The sequence below is a fragment of the Staurois parvus genome, unplaced genomic scaffold, assembly GCF_062004578.1.
Source record: "Staurois parvus isolate SC_StPar_1 unplaced genomic scaffold, SC_StPar_1.0 ptg000068l, whole genome shotgun sequence".
In the NCBI taxonomy this organism is placed as follows: domain Eukaryota; kingdom Metazoa; phylum Chordata; class Amphibia; order Anura; family Ranidae; genus Staurois; species Staurois parvus.
In genome coordinates, this window is record NW_028317864.1 from 9,610,463 (window position 1) to 9,638,281 (window position 27,819).

The following is a 27,819-nucleotide window of genomic DNA, read 5'->3' on the forward strand; positions in this document are numbered from 1 at the left end:
GAATCATAACTGGAGCTGGATCCACAAACAAAAGAAATCCTCCTCTCAGCTACCATGACTCTTCAAGGTCACATGATAAAAGCCATCACTCTCTTTAAGGCGCCATGTTTGTTGCTGGTAATCCTCATCCAGCTTCCAGACTGGTAACTGCGCTTTTTGTATGCTTTTTTGTAAACCAACTGCAAATAGTCTCCGTGTTTGAATACTACCGCTCTTCAGAGGTCCGAAGTATTCAACTATTTCGAGTAACTAGGACGTCTTCCCTTTTCAAAGATGGCGCCGGGACCGTCAGCAGAGGTGACTCTACGCCTCTGCCCTGTCGGCTCTGCTGTGGATCGAAATGGCTTTAAATCTATGTCACAGTATTCCTCCCGGCTTTAGGGCTGTGTTTTACCGACTGCAAAGAAAAATGAAAGGAGAACTAGCGGCAGAAAAAGCGAGTCGCAGCGGTGACGTCATTTTCCGCGCCGGTTAGGAAGAGATTCTAGTTGCTGTGGGAACCGTGGATGCGTGCTTTCACCGGGTACAGCCAGGTTCCTGGGTTGCAGAACCATGCAGTTTGTAGATGAGACTGTGGAGGGGGTTGCTGTGGAGTCTGTATGGAGGAAATCCCAGGAGAGCCGCTGCGAGTCTGTGAGTGTCCAGAGCTCCTCACACACAGGCAGGCCTGGAAATCATGGACCTGTCATGAGGCCATGGATAACTTCCTTCCTATCACTATCACACTCCAGTCATAATTAAAAAGCCTGGCCACAAGAGATCTTTCATTGCACTGAATGGACATCTGGAGGAGTTCATCGCTCTTCCCCGCCCCTGGAGGTTGTGGTGCCACCACCCTCCATCAATGCTGATTTATCCATATACACTTTATTGCCAAAAGTATTGGGACACCCCTCTAAATCATGTGATTCAGGTGTTCCAATCACCTCCATGGCCACAGGTGTATACAATCAAGCCCCTAGGCATGCAGACTGCTTCTACAAACATTTGTGAAAGAATGGGTCGCTCTCAGGAGCTCAGTGACTCCAAGCGTGGTCCTGTGATAGGTTGCCACCTGTGCAATAAGTCCATCCGTGACATTTCCTTGTTACTAAATATTCCACGGTCAGCTGTTAGTGGGATTATAACAAAGTGGAAGCAACTGGGAAAAACAGCAACTCAGCCACCAAGTGGTAGGCCACGTAAAATGGCAGAGCGAGGTCAGCGTATGCTGAAGTGCATAGTGAGCAGAAGCCTTACTTAACCATGAGTAAGGCCTTGATAGGCTGAAACGCCTTAGTGTTGGCTCTGTTTGGAACATGTGTACGCCTTGGCTGAAACAAAAAGAAATTGTATTCATCCTCATTTAGATGTGCTGCCCGCCTACCGCCTCCCCCTTAAAGCTGGACGAAATAAAGAGAAATGTATTCATTCTCACCTGGTTGACAAATTTGTCTACATGGGTGGACTCTTGTGTTGTGGGGTGGAGACCGCAAGTCAGGCACGGTGAGTGGAAACGGAGAGCTCTTGCCGGCGCTGATTGCATGATTGGGTTGGAGTGCCATTATCTCACGTGTGTTTGCACATGTAAATGAAGTCTAATGGAGATGAGTTTAGAGAAATCCTGAGCTCATCTCCATTCCCAGGCAGAGACCTAAACCCAAATGTACTCTGTTTGACCCTCTTGTGGCTTTATATGAGCTCTCAGAGTGCCGAGACCAGCATTATTCTGCACTGGAAAAGTGCCATTCTCCAAAAGGGGACACAAAAAACAACTGTTTTCTATATGCTCTGTTCATTTTAGAACGTTGGTGCATGGTATTGTGTGGTAGCCTTCAACATGTCTGCATTTTTGTGCACTGCACTGCAGCTCTCTATCTGTTCCTGAGTTTCTATGCACTGCAGTTGAGGTGGATTTACTAAAGGTAAATAGACTGTTCACTTTGCAGGAGAAGTTTCCCTTAAAGTGATTTTAAAGGCTCAAGGTTTTTTACCTTCATGTAGTCTATGGTTTACATGAGCCTCCTCTGATCCAGTGACGTTTTTGACAGCCTCTGCTGTCTGGGGACTCTTCCTTCCTGCTCATTGGCTGAGACAGCAGCGGTTGTGTCAGCCACAGCCAGTGAGGGGACGAGTCTGCAGTGGTGCCCCAGGGATGAGTGGCTTTCCTTGGGGGCACAGCTTAAGGGGGAGGAGCCAGGAGCGCGCTGGTGGGGACCTGAAAAGAAGAGGATCAGGGCTGCTCAGGAGCAGGTAAGTATAGACATGTTTGTTGTTTGAAAAAAACCTGAAGCTTTAATGTCATTTTAACTTAGTGAATGTGGTAAAAATTCCTGTTGCAAAGAATACCCAATCACATACAAGGAAAATAATGATGGATGATGGAAGTCAACAGAGTTTCACCTTCTTCATGAAACTGGGGGAAATTCTTTAGCAGTAGTAAACAGCCTATTTTCCTCCAGTATATCAACCTCTGTGTGGAGGCTGCCCTTGGTTCAGGCAGGGCCTTGCCCTTTAACATGATCATTTAATGGCTTGATTAAAGCATGCCTCTCTCTATTTTATAGAAAAGCTGCCAGACACAGCCCATCGCCACCGGAGAGTTATCGGCACAAGTGGGCACAGTCATTGAGGCTGGAACCCAGACTGAATGGAAACATGACCAGAGAGCCTTGGATATTGACCTTGGGCCACTTCTAGATTATCCAGATGTGGGGATGTTTCTCAAACGTGTGGAAGAAGATATGATCAGAGAACTAAAGAAAAACTGGAGAAGTCATGCATTTGATGGCTATGAAGTGACCTGGGAAGAGCCAAATTCACAGGTAAGATAAATTTTAATTCTGGAACAGATCCATCTCTGCAGTGCATTTGCATTCTGCAGCCAATACTGCAAACTGCCCACTCCAAGCTGTTAAGACGTTTTTTTTGTGTGGGCAATGATAACTCTTAAAGTGGTTGTAAAAGCAGCAGGTTTTTTCCCTACATCAATCTATGTGGCAAGAAAAAAAACCTTCTGCATGCAGCTTCCCCTGCAGCCCCCCCAGATACATACCTGAGCCCGATCTCAGTCCAGCTATGGGCACGAGAGCCAAGGCTTTCCCAGCTCTCTGCCTCCTCATTGGCTCAGATACAGCAGCGGGAGCTATTGGCCCCTGCTGCTGTCAATCACATCCATTGTGGAGGGGTGGGGATGAGCCCTGCTCTGTATTCACATAGCATAGGGGGAGGAGCGCTAGCGGGGGACCCAAGAAGAGGAGGATCGAGGCTGTTCTGTGCAAAACCAATGCACAGAGCAGGTAAGTATGACATGTTTGTTATTTTAAGAAAACCATACCTTTAATATCACATTAACCACTTGCCGACCACTCCATAATAGATGTATTGCTACAAGGCAGGGACGCTGTGCAAAAGCACATAAATATATGTGATTTTACAATTCCGGGTAGGGTGCGTGCGCGTGCTCTGCCCTGCCCACACTACGATTGGTTCCTGAGAATGTCAATCACCGGGTCCCGGCTGAATCAACACAGATCTCTCTCCTGTCAGCTTGGATGTGCTGCTTTCTATCTCTCTGCCCCAGATGTTAACCCCTTCTTGCCCAGTGTCATTAGTACAGTGTCAGTGCTTTTTATTAGTACTGATCACTGAATTAGTGTTACTGGAGATATCAGTGGCAGTTTGTCAGTTCCCACCCAGTGTCACAATGCCCGCCGCTGTCCCGCTAAAAGTTGCTGATCGCCACCATTACTAGTATAAAATAAATAAATAAAAATTCCAGTATATATACTGTGATTTGTAGACGCTATAAATTTCATGTAAACCAATTAATATACACTTATTGAGATTTTTTTTTTTTAGCAAAGACGTGTAGCAGAATACATTTTGGCCTAAATTTATGAAGAAATTTTATTTATTGTATTTTTTTATAGCGCAAAAAATTAAATTGCAGAGGTGATCAAATACCACTGAAAGAAAGCTGTATTTGTGGGAAATAAATTACAAAAATTTCATTTATGTACAGCGTTGCATGACGGTGCAATTGTCAGTTAACACAGCACCATATCTCAAAAAATGGCCTGATCAGGAAGGGGGGTAAATCTTCCGGAGGTCAAGTGGTTAAAGTGATGCTAAAGTCTATTTTTTTTTTCTTCTTAAAAATAAACATACTTGCCTGCTCTGTTTGGTGGTTTTGCACAGAACAGCCCGGATCCTCCTCTTCTCAGGTCCCCCTCTGACGCTTCTGGTTCATCCCTCCTGTCGGTTACCCCCATAGCAAACAGCTTGCTCTGGGGGCACCTGAGCAGGTGCTCTCCCGAGCAGCCGCTGCTCTGTATGTCCATTCACACACAGAGCCACGGCTTGGCCCTGTCCCCTCCCTCTCCTTCCCCCAGTTGACTCACTGGCTGTGATTGACAGTAGCGGGAGCCAGTGGTCAATCAGAAGTGAGAGTCCCCGGAGAACCCAGGCTCTTGTGGACATCGCTGGATCAAGAGCGGGCTCAGGTAAGTGTTAAGGGGGGCTGCTACACACAGAAGGTTTTTTATCTTCATGCATAGAAAGCATGAAGGTGAAAAACATTGAGACTTTAGAACCACTTTAAAACTGAATAACAGGCAATACATAAATGTGAACTGTTTTATTTGTAATTAAATTGTATTCATCCAGTTTTGTGTTTTAGGCTCCATTGCCAGACAGCAAACATTGGCGGCTTCATTTTTTTTTTTTTTTTGAGAGCAATATATCTCAATTACCATTCTGCCCCCCAACCTGTAATTGAACAATGAAGAGAAAAATATCAATAAAGTCGCCTTAACGCATTTGATCATGCCATTTTTGGTGAAACGCGTTAAGGAGATGGCGGATTTCGGTGGAGACATTCTGGTTGCAGCTACTTTGTGGATGTTTCACAAAAACAACACAGAAAAGCAGAGACTGGATTGCAGCTCTCATTCATCGATTTTCTCTAATGAGCGAAGATGGGCTCTCTTGAGGCAGCATCCTGTCAATCTGCAGTAAATGCAAATGAGCAGGTCTGGGGTGGTGCTGTGGATTTAGGATGCTTTAACTTTAAAGAGAACCTGTCACTTTGCCCATTCTGCTTTAGAGCTTAGAAGAGGTTGATAACTTTGTTCTCGTCAAGCAACAGTGTTCAAGCCTGGCAATAGGACATTCAGGTCTGAGCACTGCATCCTGGCAAGCACATGCTTTCCCATACTTGTAAGCTTTGGGTATTAGGGTACATTCATGCACCCGCTCTCCGATTAGATATGAGAAACCCTGCAGCCTGCCTGCATCCAGGACAGATCACTCTCATGCAGTTGTTGCATGTGAATAGCTGCGGGAGCCATCAGCCTCCCATTGCTTTCAATGGGGCTGCCTCCCGCAGCTAAGCACATGAACTCCCTGTGGGGTTCTCTTATCTAATGGAAGAGCAGGTGCATTTACAAGTGTGAAAGCACCCTTAGTGGAGGCAGAGACAGAGCAACTGAGCAGTGGGGGAGCACAGGGAAAAAGAGTATTAGGCCTCTTTCACACAAGCAGTTGTTCTGCCACTTGTAAATGCATATCTATTCTTCCTAAGCGCATAAAACCATATGTTATGTAAACGTTGTTAACTCAGTGTGTGAATGGAGCCATAGGGATGTATTGTCTGCATTTAGCTGTGGTAAATAAGTTCCTCTAACCGCAGCTAAAAGCTGAAATCCAAAGGGGTCTTAGGACTCGTTTACACTTGCTTCAAAATGTGGGTTTGGATATGCCTTTTTAAAGTACTCTGAATGCCAAACAAGGCACCTGTATCTAAATAAAATGGTTAGTCTACAGTCCTGTTTACACATTGCGTTTGCTTTGCTTCAAAAGATATACCCTATCACGCTTTCACAGTGCTTCAGAGCATCTTCAACGTCTCCATAGAAGTCTATGACAAAGCTCACTGACAGCACCTGTAGCTTTTGAGAGGCTTTTATTCAGCGTTAGCTTTGTTTTGTTTTGGAGGTATTGTAGGTATGAGATATTCCAGGATGCACTGTGAGATCAGCATGCAAACAAGAAAGATGTCATCATCAGTCATTTCCGATTCATGCATATCTATTCTGGAAGTGTCTGGTGCAGACATCACATTTGGTGTGCAGAGTGTAGCAGCAGGAAGGTGGTTCGGACTGGAGCGGAGCAACTAGCAGACGGCACACATGGTGTGCAACATGGGAACGCTAAAGCAGACAGTGAGTGATGACAAGAGAGAGAAGACTGAGAAACGAAGAATCAGCAGAGCTGGCAGACCAGAGCAGTGCACAGCATGGGATCAATATAGCGGGAGGGGAGTGGGGACTGGAGAGAGAAGAGGATCAGTAAACTAGAGGGTCAGCAGGGGTGTTAATTACCACTGAGTGGGGCATCAACAGAGCTTGGGGTACTACTGGGCAGGGAGTCTGCTGAGCAAGGGTACTATCAAGCTGGGGATCTGCTGAACAAGGGTACCAATGAGCTGGGGATCTGCTGAACAGGGTTACTAATACCCTGGGGATCTGCTGATTGAGGGTACCAATGAGCTAGTGATCTGCTGAACAGGGGTACTAATGAGCCGGGGATCTGCTGAACAGGGGTACTAATGAGCTGGGGATTTGCTGAATGAGGGTACCAATGAGCTAGTGATCTGTTGAACAAGGGTACCAATGAGCTGGGGACCTGCTGAACAGGGGTACTAATGAGCCAGGGATCTGCTGAATGAGGGTACCAATGAGTTAGTGATCTGCTGAACAGGGGTACTAATGAGCCAGGGATCTGCTGAGTGGGGGTACTACTGAGTTCTGTTGTGCCCCTTTAAAACAAATAGAAAATCAACACACACAGGGCATCTGCCAAGCTTTATTAAAGCTCAAAAAAGCATCTTTGAAGCATCAAAAACACATGACAAAAGCATGTTGAAGCAATAGGCACTTTATTGTGTGTTGAAGTTGAACCAAGTATACATGAACCCTTCGTGAGTTGGTGGTTGTGTTATTAACAATCTGCTCCTGATGGCAAAGTGACAGATCCTTTGTAAGGCTGCTTAGATCTAGCATTTTAGCATCCTGTTATAGGGGACAGTGCAAGGGTGTGGCTGCATAGAGAGCTTACCATATACTAGCTGCATGCTTGTCCTGCGTCTGTCTCGCACAAACTATTTGGAACAATAATGAAAGAATCTAGTTGTGGAATTAAATTAAAGGAATTAAAAGCAAAACATTTTTTTTTAGTTTTGGAAAGAGTGAAAAGGTATTAGAACAGCTGTCAGGTTTTATTGCTGTCTGTGTCCCTGTTAGGGAGATTTACCCTCTCTATTTCTCCTCATCATCACTGAAAGTAAAGGAAAATTTTATATTTTGGGGTGTCCCCAGAACAGTAATAGAGGGGAAATCTTTCAATGGGGACACTAGTTCTGGTGACAACCAGGGATTCCTTCACTTTGGAGGGATTTCCTCTCACTTCCTGTTTTGGCTATGGGACCAGGAAGTGAAGAGAAAACTCTGCAATTGGACACAGATGGCAAAAAAAAACCTTACAGGGGTTATAACGTCCTCTTACTCTGTCCAAAATGGAAAAAAAAGTTTTGCTTTTAGTTATACTTTTATTTCATTTTGTTTTTGTGTCTGCCTGAGTGTATTAGCTATGGTCTCTGAAGTTTCATTCTGCTCTTAATAATTTATATTTAGGTATCTTGCTTGCACAGCTTGCAGTATTTGGAGGCTGCAGCGAAACACCTTGAAGTTACTAGCGTCTCATGGAATTCAACTGGGTCAGTTATTGGCTGTTCTTATGGCAGGTAGGTACATGGTTGGTGGAACAGAATCTTGCATGTATACAGCTACTGTCTGAGAGTCTCTCACCTGGCATCACCAATGACACTGCTTCTTACAGGAATCACGAGTAGGTATATTAAGTGGGCCGTATTTTAAAGATTTTTTACCTGGAAAAAATAACCTAATAGAATACACTTACCTTGTTTTATTTTTGGGAACACCTCGGGAGCCCCAAAATTCCAGGGGTTTAGTATGCAATGGAATCCCCGTGCACTGCTGCTACCCAAATACACACCTTGGACCAATAGTGAAGTTTGTGTTGTGAGTGGAGAGAGTGTTGCTCACACTGGGAAGTTGTACACATACTGCCTCAGGTTTGGGGGCTCCTGGGGTACTGTGGATAATAAAGTGTTTCACTAAACGTATCCTAGTAACAATGGCATTTTAATAATCACATTCTGCAGTGCTTCCCAGAATTTAATTCACACCTGTTCCTGCTTCAGCGGAGTTATTCATCTTGGCTAAAGCTGGCTTCGGCATTGAGCTGCGAGGGGGACCCAGTGGAAGGACCAGTAACCCTGTACAAAAACACCTGTCTATTGTATATACAGTATTTGTTTGGACCAGATTCAAGTTTTTAAAAAAATTGTGTTCACACTTTTAAAAACGTTGTTTCTGTGTATGGTTAGTATTTTGCTCTGTGGACAGGTGTCTTATACAGGTAACAAAATGAGATTAACAGCACTCTCTTTAAGAGACTGCTTCTAATCTCAGCTTGTTACCTGTATGAGAGACACCTGGTAGCCAGAAATCCTGCTGAACGATAGGGGATCAAATACTTATTTCCCTCATGAATATGCCAATCAGTGCATCATTTGTTAGACATGCATTTCTTTTGAATTTTTTGTTGCTATTCTGTCTCAGTGTTACATTACACCTACCATTCAATTTTTAGACTGATCATTTCTTTGTGAGTGGGCAAACATTCAAAATCAGCAGGGGATCAAATACTTATTTCCTTCACTGTATGTAAACTGGAAGGGAGCCATGTTTCCTGATGTGCAGGCATTGTTCTTTGTTTGGTAGTATTGCACAGTGTTAGCAATACAGGGTCTGTCTGACAGAAAAGAATAGATTCCCCCCAGTCTATAAAGACACAACACCCACAATACATCTGGTAGCCTAATCCATGCAAGGCAGCCCATACGTTAGTAATTTTTTTGTTTGAAAAACAAAATGGATTGATTCTCCGATCCACACACTCGATGTAAATGTGGGAATCCTCCCCACTAAGCCTTTGTATTCTGACAGTGGGGAGACTTCTCTCCTGTTAGAATACACTAATCATATCAGGAGCTATAGCTAGCACAATAAAACACGATAGGGTGGTTGTACAGAAGTCAATTGGTCGATCGACTTCTGTATAACCAGCCTGCCCATTTATGGATCAAAAGTTGGCTAGTCCCTGCTGATCCGGCCTAATTTCGATCTGTGTGTAGCCGCCCTAACTTTCAGGCTACACAAAAGCGCTCAAGAGTAGAAGTTTACAGTTATATCAAGGAAGGTAATGTAAAATCTGTGAGGGTTCTCATTTATCCAGGTCGTGATAGATTTATTTATTTATTTATTTCAGGTACTTATATAGCGCCATCAATTTACGCAGCGCTTTACATATATATATATATATATATATATATATATATATATATATATATTACACTCGCATCAGTCCCTAACCCTCAAGGATCTACATATATCAGTTTAACTTGCTCTGCAATGTTGAACATGTTTTGTAGCTTACCAAAGCCACTTGTTCTAATGAGCGTTAGGAAAATACCCCAGCATCTATATCCACAGAGGTAGCACTGACACCTTGATCCAATCACCATAGAAAGGCAAATGTTATGGGAGGAATGAAGAAGGTAGAACCACCCTGTTCCCATCCTTGCTGTCAGGGAGGCTTCCTATGTGTTACTCCTTCAGGGTACACAGCAGGGTATGAATTGTTGTCAAAATGCAGGAGTAGAGATGTTAACACTGCATTAAAAGTGAAAGACAGATGGTGTTGAAGACTCATACCCCTGTTCTCAGGTATGGTTGTTCCAGTTTGACGTAGATGGCTTCTTTAATGCCTCAGCATCTCCTGTCAACTTGACCCCACTAGAGGGAAAGGCTCGTACGCTATTTAGTAGGGATCCAAGCATTACCATCCTGCCAGCAGACAAGGGGAGGTGCACATTGGGTATGAATATATTCGATTTATCATTTTAAGGTCACCACTTTCCTCAGTGAGGCCAACACTTATGCGTTACTAAAGAGGGACCTCACTAGCTGGTACAAGAAAAAAATTAGAGACTGTTTACAACCATTTTTAAAGGCTAAAGCCATTGGTCGAAACTTGTACCACCATTTCTCTGATAAGGAAGATTCACCATGCCGACACAGACTCCCTAAGGCCAGTTTTCAGCAGCTAACTACTACTAGATATGTATAGCCAACAATGTTTTATTTAACTTTATATAGAGAAGGGAAGGGTTAGAACATTGTACAGTTTTTATTTCTGTTTGTTTCTCTGCTAGGAATATTCACTAATGTTACGTTTGTCACCAGAGCAAGAGGCAAGGGGAAATCTTGCAATATGGATACCTGTTCCAATGACTTATGTTTGTAAAGGGATTTCTTCTCACTTCCTGCAAGACAGAAAGTGAAGTGATATCTCTCCAATGGACCACAGACTGAAAAAAATACAGTAAAGCCGGCCATAGACAGTTTGAATCTCGGCCGGTTCAGCAGGGACTGGCTGAGATTTGAACCAAGTTTAGGCAAGCTGAATGTACCCTAGTTGATTGATCAATCACCCTGGGTACAACCAGCCTATCAGAATATACATGTGATTGTTACTAGCGGTTATTATAGCAACCGGCAGTAACACTGTGTTCTCCTGGCTCCGTGGGAGGGATTAGCACTGACCGTGTTGGTGGGGGAAGCAATTTTCTTTCCTGCCCTAGAACAAAAAGATAAACAGATCTTTATACTGTATGGGACTGAGCATCCATGTGAATAAGCCGTAAACACGGTCTCTTTTTAAAATGGTGTTATTCACATCTCTTTGAGGATACTGATTAGGAAAGTTTCTGTTTGAGCAATATTACTACTTTTTGTCCACAGTACTTCTACATGTTAATGGACGGTCAATCAGGATTTAAAAGTATTGATAAGCACATTGATTTATATGTGTTCCTTTCACCTACAGAGTGGAGTCCTAGCTATTTATTATGTACAGTATATTGAATCTCTGCTTTATTTTTTTCTCTTTTGGCGGCTAGGTTAGGAGATGGAGATTGGAGCACAGAAAAGTCTTATGTGTGTACGTGGAATCTGGACCGCCGTGGCTTCAACCCTAACCACCCTGATGTGGTCCTAGAAGTGTCTAGTTCAGCTATGTGTTTAGCATTTCACCCCTCTCGTCCATCTATTATAGCGGGTGAGTCTGACCATTTGTGGCTGTTTAACTTTACTGGTTCCTAGTGATATTGGTTTCCAGAGGCTTGGAAGCACTGTTAAACTATTTCCAGTAAATCCGTAAGGATAAAGTTACAAACCTACACCAGTCTTTCAAAAGAAGGCACTTTGGTACTGGAAATCCAGCCAAACCTGGTAAACATGTAAAACAAGGAAAATCTCAACACATGGGAGGTCTCTAACCCTTCCTTTCTCTGAAGTTTGGTATTTTCTTACTTTCTGTCCTCTGTTCAGCAGATTCTTTTCTGTGTGCCTGGGTAACTCCCCAATCCTGGATGCACCCTACAGATTCCCAATTTTCTGCCCAAAATCAGTTTGTGAATGCCACCCACTAATTAGCAATCAATTCGTAGTATGTCAGCAGGCAATAGTTAAACTACCAGCATGTCTTTGGAGTGTGGGAGGAAACCGGAGTACCCAGAGGAAACCCACAGAGCCACAGGGAGAACATGCAAACTCCAGGCAGGTGGTGCTGTGGTTGGGATTCGAACAGACGATCCTAGTGCAGCTAGGCAGAAGTGCTAACCACTTAGCCACTGCTTTGGCAGTGCTGCATTTCAGCATAGTGGTGAAGCCCCCTGAGGAGCATGCACCAGGGATCTCGAGATGACACTGGGGCACAGAAAGTGACTTGCAAAAGCATGGCAGCCAGAGATTGAGCATTTTCAGATGGAGAGGTCAACAGTGGCAGCATATATATTTCTGTCGTAAGTAGTGTCAGTTGTTGTAAACCCAGTATTGTCATTAATCCTTAGTTGTCCCCTCCATTAGAACACAGTGATTACTGCTGGCAGCTATAATAGCTGCTAGTAGTAATTGCATGTAAAACCCGACAGGCTGGTTGTATACAAGTTGATGGATTGATCAACTGTCCCTGCTGAACCATCCGAGATTTGAACAGTCTATGGCTGGCTTTAGATAGTTGATGTTATGATTCTGTGGATCATTTTGTAGATGAAACTTAAAATTAAAAATAAAGACAAATTCCAGAAAGAACTGCTTTACACATCAGTATTGGCATTATGTTGCCAGTGTGAATTCAGGCTGTAAACAGTAGATTAAGGAAAAGCAAAACCTAGGGATGCCAGCATAGCACTTCTATTAATGATGACTCCAGTTCTGTGGCTGATTAAATGCAGACAAGGCACTGATTAAAGCTATTTTAAGTGGAATTCCATCCTAAATGTTTTTTAGTCTTGGTTGCAGTGGGTAAGAGCTGTAACCTCTTTCAATTTTTTTTATTGCTGTCTTTGTGCCCAATGCCCTCACATTCTGTCCAGGCTGTTCCATAGCTTTTGTAGTCTCTGTGGGGCAGTCTCTCAAAATGTATTGGTTTCTTTTGGTTCCATTACACCTATTTTCCCATGCCCTGAGACCCCAGTTCCCGTCCCAATCTGAGGACTTTTTTTCAGCTGGAACTTGGGGGAACTCAGTTCCACCACCTCTGTCTCAGGCCCTCTGCTACCTGCTTACCACTTCCAAATGACAGCTTGTCTCCCAATGGCTTCTACAGATCTGATCTCCTGAGCGGCACTGAGTGCAGGATGGGCAGAAAAGGGATGCAGGTGCCCAGGGTGCAATACAGATGCCAACAGCCCACCGACAGTGTGTGGGGAGGTACTAGAGCCAGCTGGGTGTGTCAGCTTAATACAGCAACATAAGTAAGACGTGGAAGATGGTGAAGCTTTTAAAGAGGGGGAGAAGATGGGGCAGTGGAGAGTTGCATACAGAGGTCAGAGCTGAAGAGGGGTGAAAGTGAGATGTGGATGGGGAATTCAGAGGTATGCAGCCACGGAAGAAGTCTGAATTCTGCACTCTGCGTGTAGCGCACCCCTGAACTCTGCACTCTGTATGCAGCGCACCCCAGAACTATGCACTGTTTATGTAACCCCCCCCCCCCGTACTCTGCACTCTGTATGTAGTAATTCCCAGTATTTAATGCCCCTTTATGCCCCTCTCACTGTTAGTGAAATTTGATCACACCCACTATTTGATGCGGTTTGGAGGGTGTGTGTGTAGGGGGGTTTTGGGGGGGGGTCGGGGTTGAGTTCCTGCACCTATTTTCTGAGTAAAAAAGCCCTGCCCAATCTTATGCTGATCTGTCCAAGAGCTGATGAGATCTCAGGGTCTTCTAAGCACCACACATCCTTCGTTCGGAATGCTCCCCATTTAGCCCACACATTTGTGCCTCAGTTTTCATTCAGTCTCAGCGTTTGACGGAGAGTGGGGCTGGGAACAGAGGGATTCAGAAAAAATTGTAACTTTACAAAAGGTTTCTGGACTGGAAATAGATCTGCTGAATAGTAAGATCTATGCACTGAGAAGTTTACAAAGACAAGAACCATTAGACTCATTTTAGTTGCTTATGTCCATATGAGATGGCTGAAGACCTGGGCCATTTTGCACCTGTGCACTGGCTACACATATTTGCATTCAGGGCTGGTGCTACCACTAGACAAACTAGGACGCGCTTCCGCCTGGGGTGCAGCCTCGGCCTCTGGTTTCCCTATTCTCCGCTATGGATGGATCTTCGGGGGTAATGGGATGGGCTACACCCCCCAGATTTCAGTTGTACCCCCCAGGTCAGTCTTTCCATGGATACAGTGCCTGGCATCTGAGTGCCTTCCCCCATCCCTGCACTCACAGCTGGGACAAGGGGAGAGTAGCCTGGAGAAGTGAAGCCTGCAAAGGAGAAAAGGCAGAAGAGAGCTGGGAGATGCAGGCTTTGCTTTCCTCTCCTGTCAGTGGAGCCATCCTCCATATAGCAGATGACACAGGATCGCTCTTACATTGGCATATTCAGTGTTTGATTCATTCCCTGGCTCCGTGCTGCCCAGAGGGCAGGGGAATCAAACTGTGTACAGCCCGATCCAAGAGCGATCCTGTGTCGTGCTGTATGGAGGATCGTTCCACTGACAGGAGTGAGAGCACAGCACAACCCGCACCTCTACCTGGTTTCCTGCCTGTAAATTAGGGCTGTGGGGGGGGGGGGGGCTTACAGGCCAGGGGAACTGTACACAATGAGGGGAGGAGGGTTAACCATCATTTGTGCCACGATGAGAGGTTTGTGCAGGAGGGGGCATGGGGGCCATTTCTCTGGGAAGGGTAATGGAGATGATGTGGGGGGGGGGGGGGAATTTGTGCTAGAAGAAGGAATGAGGGGATATGTGCTAGGAGTAGGAGGGAGGTTTGGGGGATGGGAAATTTGTACTAAAAGGTGGGGGGAGGGTAAGGTGGGAGGATTTTATGCTGGGAAGGGTCATTTGCAGGGGTTTTAGCTAGAGGAGGGATTTGGGGGAATTTTTCCTAGGTGGGGGGATTGAATGAAGAGGATTGGTGCCGGGAGGGGGGATTGGGGGGGGGGGGTTTGTCCTAGGAGAGGGGATTGGAGGGGGTATTTGTGTTAGGAGGGGGATTGGTGGGGAATTTGTACTAGGATGGTGATGGGGGTTTGTGCTAGGAGGGGAGATTTGGGTGGGAATTTGTGCTAGGAGAGGGGATTGGGGGGGGGGGGGAATTTGTGCTAAAAGAGGAGGAGTGGATGTGTGTTAGGAGGGGAGGTGGGGGATTGTGCTAGGAGGGGGGATTGGGAGGGGTTGTGCATAGATTTAGGGGGATTTGTTTTAGGAGCTGGATTGGGAGGATACAGGCTAGGAGGAGGGATTTGGGGGAGAGGATTTGTGCTAGGGTGGAAAATTTGATGGGAAAGAGGATGTGTGGTAGGAGGAGTGCAGTAGAACTACAGGTGAATTTTTTTTTCTTTTTTGGGGGGGGGGGCTGGTCTTGCCTAGGGAGCAAAATAGTTTAGCACTGGCCCTGTTTGCATCTCTCCCTGGACCACAATGGGTCATTCACTAGGCAGTGGTGGTGCAGGTGCAGAATCACTTGTAGCCTTCGGTCATTAAGATTGACTGAAGAACACGATCATTCTGCATCATCATTTAAACATTACAAAGAATATAACAGAATGTGCAAAAAGCAAATAAAGGCTACAAAAATTGAAAACGAACGACAGATTGCAAAAGATAGCAGGACCAACTCCAAAAAATTCTTCAAGTATATTAATAGTAAAAAGGTCAGGTCCGAGCATGTAGGCCCTTTACAAAATAATCTAGAGTGGGTGACTGGAGATAAAGAGAAGGCAAATTTATTAAATACCTTCTTCAGCTCTGTGTATACAAAGGAGCATGGGGGAGCTCTTGTCCATAATGGGCATGGTATTGACACAGCTCCAGATGATTCACATTGGCTTACAAATGATATGATCCAAAAATATTTAGACAGTATAAAGGTGAATAAAGCACCTGGACCAGATGGCATACACCCACGGGTCCTTAAAGAATTGAGCTCTGTCATTTCAAAGCCATTGTTTCTAATTTTTAGGAACTCTTTAATGACTGGCATAGTACCACTGGATTGGCGTAAGGCCAATATGGGGCCAATATTTAAAAAGGGGTAAAATCTTTACCAAGTAATTATAGACCTGTTAGTTTAACTTCTATAGTTGGGAAGATACTGGAGAGTTTAATAAAAGACCACATAGACGGGTTCTTGCTTGAAAAAAATATTTTAAGCAACAGACAGCATGGATTCATGAAAGACAGAACTTGTCAAACAAATCTGATTTCTTTTTATGAGGAGGTGAGCAAAACCTTGGACAGAGGGGTGGCGGTGGACGTGGTATACTTGGATTTTGCAAAAGCATTTGACACAGTTCCCCACACACGGCTAATGTGTAAGGTAAAGTCTACGGGCTTAGAAAAATCTGTATGTAAAAGGTTAGAAAACTGGCTAAAAGATGGTATTCAGAGAGTAGTGGTTAATGATTCATACTCTGAATGGTCTGGGGTCATCAGTGGTGTACCCCAAGGTTCAGTGTTGGGACCCTTACTTTTTGATATAGTTATAAACAATATAGGGTCTGAGATTAATCATCCCATTTCAGTCTTTGCAGATGACACCAAGCTGTGCAGTGGAATAACGTCCTTACAGGATGTCTTCAATTTACAAGCCAACCTCAATGCACTGTTTAATTGGGCAACTATGTGGCAAATGAAGTTTAATGTTGATAAATGTAAGGTGATGCACCTGGGGGCTAAGAATATGCATGCATCATACATACTAGGGGGGTATAACTGGGGGAATCAATGAAGGATCTGGGGGTTCTCGTAGATCACAAGCTTAATAATGGCAGCAATGCCAAGCTGCGGTTTGTAAAGCGAGCAAAATCCTCTCTTGTATTAAAAGAGGTATAGAATCCAGAGAGCGATATCATATTACCCCGGTACAAATCATTAGTAACACCTCATCTGGAATATGCAGTTCAGTTTTGGGCACCAATTCACAAAAAGAACATTGGGGAACTGGAGAAAGTACAGAGAAGGGCAACTAAACTGATACGAGGCATGGAGGAGATCAGCTATGAGGAAAGATTAGAGGAACTGAATTTATTCTCTCTTGAGAAGAGGAGATTAAGGGGGGATATGATCTCCATGTATAAATACATCAGTGGTTCATATAGTGAACTCGGTGTAGAGTTATTCCCCCTGAGGTCATCACAGAGGACAAGGGGGCACTCTTTACGTCTGGAGGAAATGAAATGTAATCTCCAAAGACGGAAAGGTTTCTTCACAGTGAGAGCTGTGAAAATGTGGAATAGACTCCCTCAAGAGTTGGTTCTGGCCAGCTCAGTGGATTGCTTTAAAAAAAGTCCTGGATTCTTTCTTGGATACACAGAATATAACTGGATACTAACATTTATAGGTAAAGTTGATCCAGGGAATATCCGATTGCCTCTCGGGGGATCAGGAAGGAATTTTTTTTTCCCTGCAGGAGCAAATTGGATCATGCTTTGCTGGGCTTTTTTTTGCCTTCCTCTGGATCAACTGTGGGTATAGGATTATAACTTTTTTTTTTCGTTAAATGGTTGGACTGGATGGTTAGTCTGGATTAGTCTTCTTTCAGCCAGACTAACTATGTAACTATATGCACAGCTGCCACTACCTATGAGCAATGTATAGGCAGCAATTGTACCAACAATAGTAATACTGCACATCAAGATGCAAAATAATATTCTTCTTTTATTAAAATAGCCATAAGGAACAAGTTCAATTCTGACATATTTCGCACTAGGCACAGCACTTTCTCAAAAACTTGTATAGGCAGCAGCAGTGCAGAGTGACCTCCACTTTCATTCAATCATGACTGAAGGTGAAGGTCATTCTGATCCTGTGCCGCCACTGCCTAATGGATGACTCGTTCAGGGCTGGGGGGAGATTTAAATATTACCAATAGGTAGTCAGCAGCGCAGAAGCAGAATGACTTTCAGCTTCAGTCATTCTTAACGAGTGAAAGAGTTGGTCATTTTGAATGTCTATCACTGCCTATAATTGACTCATTGAGGGCTAGGGGCAATGTAAACATCAGCAACGTATAGAAAGCAGCAACAGTGCAGGTGCAGAATGACCTTGGCCATCACTCATTCAGAATAACTGAAGATCGAGGTCATTCTGCACCGCCTCATCTGCATACACGTTGTTTATGATTACTTATGTGTATTTAGCTGGAGTTCAGCTTTAATTTCCCAATGTGAGCTTAATATGTTCTTCTCATCAGGTGGCCTTTATAATGGAGAAGTTCTAGTGTGGGATACCAGTCGGGCAGATGACCCCTTGATTGGAAGGACTGGTCTTTCCATAGACAGTCATACAGATACTGTGTACCAGGTAATCCATGCTTTGCTTACGCCCTGCTTCCTGGTAATCTGCTAATATCAAGAATATAACAGCTACCAAATGCTTGCTTTCATTTTAAGCGCAGCACTAGAAGAGTGCCAGCTAGTCTCTGTTTTTCACAAGCAATAGCTGGCCACCGCAGTCCTCTAGTCAGGGTCATCTAATCAATTTCTGATCTGTTGTCACCTTGTAGGTGAGTTGGTTTCAGGATCAGTCACAAGGTCAACGGCTGCAAGTGCTGAGCATCTCTACAGATGGGAAGATCCTCGTGTGGCAGATGGAAAAGGATGGACAGCTTGTCCTATTTGATGGCTTTGCTCTTGTTACACAGCAAATACCCAGCAACACAAAGATTAACAAGGTCTCTACACAGATGAAGCATCACGAATTTACATCCCCATAATTTGAAAACAGGAAGAAGGCAGCTATTATGTTGGGTGAAATTTTATATTTAAAGTGTTACTAAACCCACAACAGTAAAATCAGTCTGTATACGCAGTAAAGCATGCTTGTTATACTTGCTGTGGAACCTAAGGGGTTAATAATCCTCATTGTGTAAAAAGGCTGTTTGGTCCTGTCTTCTCTCATCCTCCCCTTCTTCTACTATTCCCAATCCATCTTCTGATAGTACAGAGCCCTAGGAGTCACTCTGCACATGCTCAGTTTAGTGTGTATTACTAGAGAGGTTTTTTTTTTTCTTTGGGAGGGTGCTTGTTATCAGCACCGGGTCAATCAGCACTCTCCATACAGAGGTTCAGGGATTATGCAACCTCATAGGACAGTCAGAGCAGAATGATATCTCCTCCTACAAGCTCTAACCAGTGCTCAGTTGGACACTGATCGAATTCACAAGACTACTATATACTGCTGATTTGAAAAGGTATTTGGCATTTTATATTTATAAAAATAATTGTATTTCCATGTTGTGTGTACTGAGGAAGACCAGATATAGTAAATGCAGGGTCCCAGGTTTAGTAACACTTTAAAGGATAACTCCACTAGGTTTGAATAGCTGTGGTGGGAAAGGGGTATAAAGCTGCTTATATACAGTGGGTATAGAAAAGAATCACCTCTTTTAAAATAATCACATTTTGTGGCTTTGCAGCCTGAAATGAAGACTGACACATTTTTTGTTTTGTCCAGCTGTACCCAGTACAACTTATAACATCCAAGTGAAAGATATAACACCAACATGTCAGAATTGTTTTTTTTTTTTAATCAAAAACAGAATCACTGAGTTGGAAAAGGACCACCCCCTTGTGTCAGTATTTTGTTGAACCACCTTTTGCTTTAATTCCAGCTTTTAGTCTGTTGGGATATGTCTCTACTAACTTTGCACATCTAGACTTTGCAATATTTGCCGGCTCTTCCTTGCAGAACTGCTCAATTTCAGTTAAGTTTGATGGTGACTGTTTGTGGACTGCAGTCTTCAAGTCATTCCACAAATTTTCAATGGAGTTTAGGTCTGGGCTCTGACTAGGCCATGCAAGGACATACACCTTTTGTCTCCTTCAAACACTATGTGGTCAATGTTGCTGTGTGCTTTGGGTCATTGTCATGTTGGAAGGTAAACCTTCTCATTGACAACTTTCTGTCAGAGGACAGCAGATTTTACTCAAGTAAATTTGATGGGATTGTTCATTCCATCCTGACAAGTGCTCCAGTCCCTGCTGCAGACCCCCCCCCCCCCCCCATAATATCCTGATATTTCCACCTCCATGCCTTACTGTAGGAATGGTGTTATTTGGATGGTGAACTGGATTGGATTTCCACCAGACATATCATTTAGTGTTGAGGCCAGATAATTCTATTTTAGTCTCATCTGACCATAACACCTTTTTCCATGTGGCCTCAGAATCGTCAAGGTGCATTTTGGCAAAGCTCAGTGGTGACTGCATGTGGCCTTACTTGAGGAGCGGCTTTTTTCTTGCAACCTTCCCGTACAATCCACATGTGTGGAGAATTTGTGATATTGTTGTCACATGCACACAATGACCACTCTGTCATAAATTCCTGCAACGTTACTGCTTCAGAGTTGCTGTAGACATCTTGGTAACCTCTCTGACCAGTTTCCTCCTGGCTCTTTCAGTTTGGAGCAACGTCCTGATTCAGGGAGGGTCTGTGGTGTACCAAATACTTTCCACTTTGTAACGGGGTTGGCTCGGCAGCAGGTGTGTGTGACCCCCTGGATGGGTGCACAACACAAAAAGACAGGCACAGCACAACAGTGGAGGTGAAAACAAACAGGTGCAATTTATTTACAATATTTACATAAAAATGGTAAACCAAAAAGAAACATCAAAATAAATCCTGGCCAACTTGGCTACTTACTGCAACAGCTTTCCCTAGCTACCCACTAGGTACAGCCTGCTGCTATACCTAGTTGCTAGTACTTGGAGGCTAACCACACAGGCTTTGGTCTCTCTGCACACAGATAACAGGTCAGCTCCCCAGACAGTTCAGGCACAGATCTGGTTCCAGGTTGGAGCAACTCCCTAAGCACTCTGGGAAGTTTTATACAAGTCTTAATGAGCCCACTACCTTCAGCTGGGCTCATTACCTCAGTGCTGAAGGACTCAACACTTCCCTCTAGTGGTACAAATCCCCATAAAGCCTGAACCTCGGACAAATATATCGTCCATCCAGGACGCAACCAGGTGATTTCACCTGCTTACTGTCACAACTTCTTAAGAATAGCCTTCACTGTGCTTCTAGGCATTAATAAAGCCTTTGACTTTTTTTGTATCCATCTCCTGACTTGTGCCTGTCCACAACTTTATTATGGAGAGCTTTTGACAGTGCCTTGCCACCCTAAGTTAATTGTTTGCTTCAGTTGCACTGCCAGGGATTGAAATGCTCCAGGAAAGCTCTTTTCATGCTGAGCCAATCAAAATGACCACAGCTGATCACATTTTAAAGTCAAATGGCCTGAATGAGTTTACAAGTAATATTTGGGAGGGGGGTGATCCAGTGATACTATTTTGGAATTAAAAAAAAAAAATTCTGGCATGTTGGTGTTTTATCTTTCACTTGGATATTATATAGCTGGATAAAGCAAAAGCTGTGTCTGTCTTTATTTCAGGCTGCAAAGCAACAACATGTGACTATTTTAAAGGGGTGATTCTTTTCTATACCCACTATATATGTATAAATAGGACTTCCCCTGTTCATTAGTCTGGCAGCCCTGTGCTATGTATTTTCGGGTCTCATCTTTCTCTATTCCTTTGCCTGTGTGCAAAATAAATCCTACAATTGTTTATGGCATAGCACTGACTGAGGGAGCTGGAGGGTGATGGAACCCAGAAATTCATAGCATGGTATAGGTGTTGAACACTTCACATGAAGGATGACGGCAGTTTTACAAGAAATGTGGGACATGTATTTGAGATGTTTGCTTTCGGTTTTACTTAAATAGGGAGATAATATGGAGGGTGCTATTGTTGACCTTCCATTGAAAACCGGCCGAGGAGGAATTTAGCATTCCCAGAAGGAAGTTGACAATAAGTGATACATATTTTCTCAGTACAGGCTTCCTTCAAAGAGTCAACTCAAAAGCAACATGTTATAAGTGGAGTTTGGTGGGCCGAGTCATCCCCTAGTTTCTTGGGTTCTCCAGCAAAGGGATCTCTTTGATCTGTGACTTTCGTTTTTGACCACCCAGGAGTGATGAGAGTGTTGTGTGTCCCTGCCCAACTTCCAGCTACTCCCATTTTCTCACGAAGTGAGAAAACACATACAACCTTCACATCCCAAACCTGCACTCATATCCTATTTATGCAAAAGAAGAAATTGAGTCACTTTGACATGCAAAAATATTTTTCTGCTGTTAATGGAAAAGAACATCTGAACAGTGAAATCACACTACATTGTTGTTTGTGGTAAAAACTAAAACATGGCTTCCATTCAGCTGGTTAAAGGTCTGATAAGGTAGCCTCCCTCTGCCTCCACATACTCTGAAAGCAGATTGTAAAGCTTGTAACTGAACTTCAATATTCTTTTGTGATACTTGTTTCTTGACAGCATGGCCGAGGTGACACTGCAGTGGGTGTGATGTGTCTGTCCTCCTCCCACTTTGACCCCAGCCTGTTCATTGTTGGCTCTGAAGGAGGCTACTTGTTGAAGTGTTCTTCCACAGCACAGACAGTGGCCCTTACAAATGTGGCTTCCTCCGTTCCTCTTAAAGCTCCAGCTCAGTTTACCTTCTCCCCCCAGGGAGGTCCTGTGTACAGCGTGGACTACTCACCTTTCCACAGGTGTGTACCAGGCTCAATATGTTGCATTGTCTGTTTTTAAAGCCTGTAAGCAGTATTGTCTCATTGGAAACCCCATAGGTCTCTGGGAATCCTTTGTTGGGCATGAAATGTATATTTAGAAACCAAAGACTGTATGTGTGTGCTTGGAGGTTTTTCTTTTTCAATAGGTCTGTTAAATATACAGCAATGCATGTTTTCTCTTTTTTTTTTTTTTTTTTTTAAAAAAGAAGCATGCTGAGCTGCAATATCTAGATTTGTACTAGCTATGTAAGAAATAGTACTTCTACCTTTAAATGCAGTAAAATAGACAATTGAAAAGGGACTTTTTTTAAGGGTTGGTACACACCAGTCACTCATAAATACATAAAAACACATAAAAACACACCAGTCACTGCATTGCAGGGCAGCAGTCACTGTGCAGTGGGATCCAGCTGAAGTCAGCAGAGTGAAGATGTGCTGAGCTTGGCAGATCACACTGGTTCCTAGTGTTTTTTTTAGGGTGGGGGGGGAAAGGGGTCCAATGTTTGTTTGTTTGTTTTTTTTATTATTTTAAGTTGTTGTTTTCCCATGCACAATATAAATATAATTTATGAAATATTCCAAAGACATGCTGGTAGGTTAACTGACTCCTGTCTAAATTGTCTGTAGTATGTGTATGAATAAATGTGAGTTAGGGACCTTAGAGTGTACGCTCCTTGAGGTTAGGGGACTGATATGAATGTACAACATATGTAAAGCGCTGCGTAAATCGATGGTGTTGTATAAGTACCTATAATAAATACATAGAATGCAAACATCCTGGATATGCAGACACTATCTGTATTCAATTTGTTTCCTTTTTTTTTTTTTTTAACCACTTGCCACCCAGCCACTGTAGATATACGGCGGCAGGGCGGCACTCGCAGGCAAAACCATGTTTTAAAACATGTGTTTTGTAAACAAATAGGGCGACGGCGCACCTTGCGCGCGCCCCCTATCTGTCCCGCCGATCACCACCGCAGATGTGAGTCGCCGGGTCACAGCCATTCCTTAGCGGCTGTTTCCCGGCAATCGGCGGCAAACAGTGACAGACAGCACAGCTGCAGTAGCTGTGCTGTCTGTCACTTCCTTCTCATCTCGAGGATGAGCTGATCGAGAAAGAACAGTTTCTCTTTCTCGATCAGCCTTGTCCCGCCCAGCACACACCCCCACCCCCTAGTAAAACACTCCCCTCACTCCTATAACCCTTCCCTGCAAAATAAAGTTAACCCCTTCCTCCCCATTGCCATTAGTACAGTGTCATTGTTTTTGTTTTTTTTTGCACTGATCACTGTATTAGTGTTTTTGGGGATGTCAGTGACCCCAAGTCAGTACCCCCCAATGTCAGAATGTCCGCCGCAGTCCCGCCATAAGTCGCTGGTCGCTGCCATAAGTCTCTGATCACCGCCATAATTCGCTGATCACCGCCATTATTAGTATAAAAAAACCCTAAAAATCCCAGTATCTTTCCCGCCATTTGTAAACGCTATAACTTTCATGTAAACCAATTAATTTACACGTATTGGGTTTTTTTTTAGCAAAGACATGTCGCAGAATGCATTTTGGCAGAAATTTATGACTAAATTTGATTTTTGCATTTTTTTTTACTGGACATGTTTTATAGCAAAAAGTCCAAAATAGTGTTTTTTTTCCCTCAAAATTGTCAGCCTTTTTTTTATAGCGCAAAAAATAAAAACCGCACAGGCGATCAAATACCACCGAAAGAAAGCCCAATTTGTGGGGAAAAAAAAGGATGTAAATTTAATTTATGTACCATATTGCATGACCGCGCAATTGTCTGTTAAACTAGCGCAGCGCTGTATAGCAGAAAAATGGTGTAAATTGCAGTATTTATACCATAGTTTGGAGACGCTATAACTTCCACACAAAGCAATCAATATACACTTATTGGGATTTTTTTTACCAAAAATATGTAACAGAAATCATTTTGGCCTAAATTTATAACCAACTTTGAGTTTACTATATATTTTTTATAGCTGAAAGTAAAAAATATTGTTTTTCTTCAAAATTTTTGGCCTTTTTTTGTTTATAGCGTGAAAAATAAAATGCGCACAGGTGATCAAATACCACCGAAAGAAAGCTCTATTTGTGTGAAAAAAGGACGTAAATTTTGTTTGGGTGCAGCATTGCATGACCGCGCAATTATCAGTTGAATTAGTGCAGCGCCGAGTAGCAAAAAGAGGCCTGGTCATTAAGGGGGGTAAATCCTCTGGAGGTCAAGTGGTTAAAGGATGAGTTTACCTTTCATAACATGTTACACCCATATACAGGGACCAAAGCACCGGCCTCTGCTCCTCCCCGCTTTGACAGCTACCGGAGGACTGCGTCACTCATGCACAGTCCTCTGTAAATAGGAAAACTACATGTCCCAACAGCCGTAGTAGCTGTCGGCTTATAGTTCTCAGTGAACTACCACGGCGCTGTGAGCGTTGTGGTAGTTCATTGATTCTTCCTGTCAGAGTGTATCGGCTTACTCGTATGGGTTGTACAGGCAAGCAGATATTTTGACAGGTCTGCAGGAGTCCTGCATGGCACTAAGGACCTGCTGATCACTGGTGCAATGCTTTACAGTCTCCTGCAACAAAAAAGAATAAATGCACATTTTTTTACCTAAAAAAAAAATGCATTTAATAATTTTTGTCAAAAGGTGAACTTATCCTTGAACAAACTTTTTGAGATGTCATAAAGACATCTCAAAGTTCAATTGCCAGCTGCATGGTGCGAGGCAGTGGATTGTCTAACGCTGCTCAGATAAGAAAAAAAGTACTACATGCATTTTGCCTTGTCCATACGGTGGGACTGCGCTGGAATAGCCGCCCAACACAATCCCACTGCATCTAGTGTGAATATACCATAAAAAAAAGAAACGTTTGACTTGGATATATCTGGTCTTCTTGTATACCAGCTGGCATGTCAGTACATAATTGAGATATCAGAAATTCAGTTTTCCCTAGTTAAAGTAATTTTTTAAAATTTGTATTTATTTTTGATGTGTGGGAATTTTTTTTTTGCCATCTGTGTTCCATTAGGGAGATCTCCCTTCACTTCTTGTTCTGTGGACACAACAGGAAGTGAGAGGAAAGTTCTCCAAATTGAGGATAAATCCCCTCTTAACAAACCTGAAATTACCTAAAAAAAGTCTCTGTTGGATGAATTTCCTTTTATTCCTGTTTTGGTGACAGCTGGATGAATAGAACAAACAAATCTCTCCAGCGTGGACACAGACAGCAATTCTAGCCTTGCAGGGGTTCTAACCCTATCATTTATTTCTCTAATCTGATCAAAACAAGGAAAAAAAAAATGATTTAGCTTTAGATACATTTAAAGGAGATAAGCCATGGCAGCTTATGTATTACTCACTGCAAATTTAATCACACTCACATTATAAAAAGACTGTATATTCTAGTTCGTATCATTTTACATGTTTGTTACATTCTTAATAGCACGATTGGCTTATCTTCAGCTAAGCTGTGATCACGATTGTGGCTCATATTGTGTGAACAGTGAATGCCATTTGTTTGTCATTGTAGGAATCTTTTCCTGAGTGCAGGCACAGATGGACATGCTCACCTGTACTCCATGCTGCAATCAAAGCCTCTCAGCTCTCTGCAGTTGTCCCAGAAGTACCTCTTTAGCATCCGCTGGTCCCCAGTGCGACCCCTGGTATTTGCTGCAGCCTCAGGTGAAGGTAAGAATGTGTATAGAGAGGCAGTAAAATAAAGGGCTTTTATGGATCCTGGTATGTATCCAAAGGGCAAAATAAAGTGCATAAATCACCTGACTTGGATGGAACACTCCAACTGCAAACTGGTCAGAATCCTGAGCAAATGAAACTAAGCATAAGAAACAAAACCAAAGGTTGTCAACAGTAAAAACCATATGTCAGAGTGATCTGTTGCCAGCTGAATTAAAATGGATTTTTTTCACACTTCCAATAACAGTTTATTTTGCCCCGCTCTCTCCCAAGCCTCCCTGTTGTTCTTTTAATGTGATAGGCAGCCTTGGTAACTAATAAGGGGGCTCAGAAGGTGGAATGGGTGAAGCCAAGCTTTTATTTTTAACCAGCCTGCTTGACAGAGGGGACCTCTTGCAAGGTGTTACACTTTTTTTCTGTAGACCTGACCCCCACCCCCCACCCCACATTCTGACTCCACCTCCTCCAGAAAAAGGTAATGGGCAAGTTCACTGTAATTTGATGCATCAGGAACTTTGAAATGTAGTTAAGTAAAATACTCATCCAGTCTACTCTACTGGATCATGGTCCTCCTAGGGGTGTGGACTTGAATTCAAGAAATTATTGTAGTCTAAGGGTAAGTACGGGCGGCACAGTGGCTTAGTGGTTAGGACATCTGCCGTGCAGTAAATGGGTCATGGGTTGAATTCCCAACCATGGCGCCTCCTGCATGTAGTTTGCATGTTCTCCCTGTGCTTGCATGGGTTTCCTCCGGGTACTCCTGTTTCCTTCCACACTCCAAAGACATGCTGGTAGGTTAATTGGATCCTGTCTAAATTGTCCTAGTTTCATCCCTGGCCATGCGGGATCTCCTGCATGGTAGGGGTTGGGGAAAGAATTGGCAACCTTTCCTGTAAAATAATTGCTAAGTGAATTCATGGAAAACGTCGCTTAGGAGTGACAGTCCATGCAATTGCCAAGGGTTGGATACGACTGAATGGATAGATAGATAGAAGGGTAAGTACACCTCATGTACAAAGTGTACATACCCCTTTTAAGCCTTGAAGTGAGTCAGCATTGCGCTACTTTAACATTTTTTCTATAAACAGATTAACAGAGGCTAGCCTCCATGTTTTGCTGAATGCAGCTCTTTAAAGAAAGCAGCAGGAATCAGACTTTCTATGATGGTTGCAGCAGAGGTATGAACTGTAGTGTGGATATCTTCTGGAAACATAAAAATCGTCAGTGATCAAATCTTCTTTAACTGTCAGTTTTCAGCTTTAAAAGATATCTGAAAATGCCAGTTGCCTGACACTTATGCTCATCCTCTGACTTCAGTATTTCCTAGGTGACTAATTTAGCAGAAGTATGCAGATTAAGATTTGACTTCAGTGTTTGCATGCTTGTTACTATGGTTAACACATTATAAAAGGAGGTCAGACATTGAGACTTTTAAAAAATATTTCCTACAATATCATTCTCAGTATCACTGCACCAATTCATGCAATGTCTTTCCTCAGGGCATCTGCTGCTTTTTGACCTTGGAAAAAGCTCCCAGAAGCCATCATTAGTTATAAAGCAGACAGACAACGAGAAGCCTGTTTATTGTCTGGAGTTTAATCGTGCACAAACCCGGGTCTTGGCTGCCGGGGATGGAACTGGCACAGTGAAGATATGGCAGCTAAGTTCTGATTTTACAGAGCAAGGAGTCCGAGAGGTGAACCTACTGGATGATATGGCCAGCAATCTCATTGACTGAACCAGAGGGGATATTCCAATTCTCATACCTGTACTATATGTAAATAGACTAGATATCAATAAAAGCTCATTAAATTAAA

At 43.3% G+C, this 27,819-nt stretch overlaps 1 protein-coding gene across 3 annotated transcripts; it reads left to right on the forward strand.

The window, feature by feature from the left end:
* Positions 1-273: 273 nt before the first annotated feature.
* On the forward strand, positions 274-27,819 carry DYNC2I2 (dynein 2 intermediate chain 2). 3 transcript variants are annotated; one of them, XM_089669135.1, is made up of 9 exons: positions 274-633; positions 2,547-2,804; positions 7,674-7,783; positions 11,087-11,244; positions 17,898-18,007; positions 18,210-18,377; positions 22,037-22,269; positions 25,839-25,996; positions 27,502-27,819. In XM_089669135.1, exons 1-9 carry the CDS (start codon positions 553-555, stop codon positions 27,738-27,740), a joined length of 1,515 nt encoding a protein of 504 aa, XP_089525261.1. In that variant the 5' UTR covers positions 274-552; the 3' UTR covers positions 27,741-27,819. The 3 variants fall into 3 exon arrangements, with proteins under 3 accessions (XP_089525261.1, XP_089525262.1, XP_089525263.1); XM_089669136.1 differs by having other exon boundaries at positions 274-523; XM_089669137.1 differs by lacking the exon at positions 274-633 and adding an exon at positions 1,148-1,485.

Coding starts and splice junctions, on each gene's coding strand:
- DYNC2I2 (XM_089669135.1), top strand. CDS start 553: ATGCAGTTTGTAGATGAGACTGTGGAGGGGGTTGCTGTGGAGTCTGTA. Junction 634..2,546: donor AGGAGAGCCGCTGCGAGTCT/GTGAGTGTCCAG, acceptor TCTATTTTATAG/AAAAGCTGCCAGACACAGCC. Junction 2,805..7,673: donor GGGAAGAGCCAAATTCACAG/GTAAGATAAATT, acceptor ATTTATATTTAG/GTATCTTGCTTGCACAGCTT.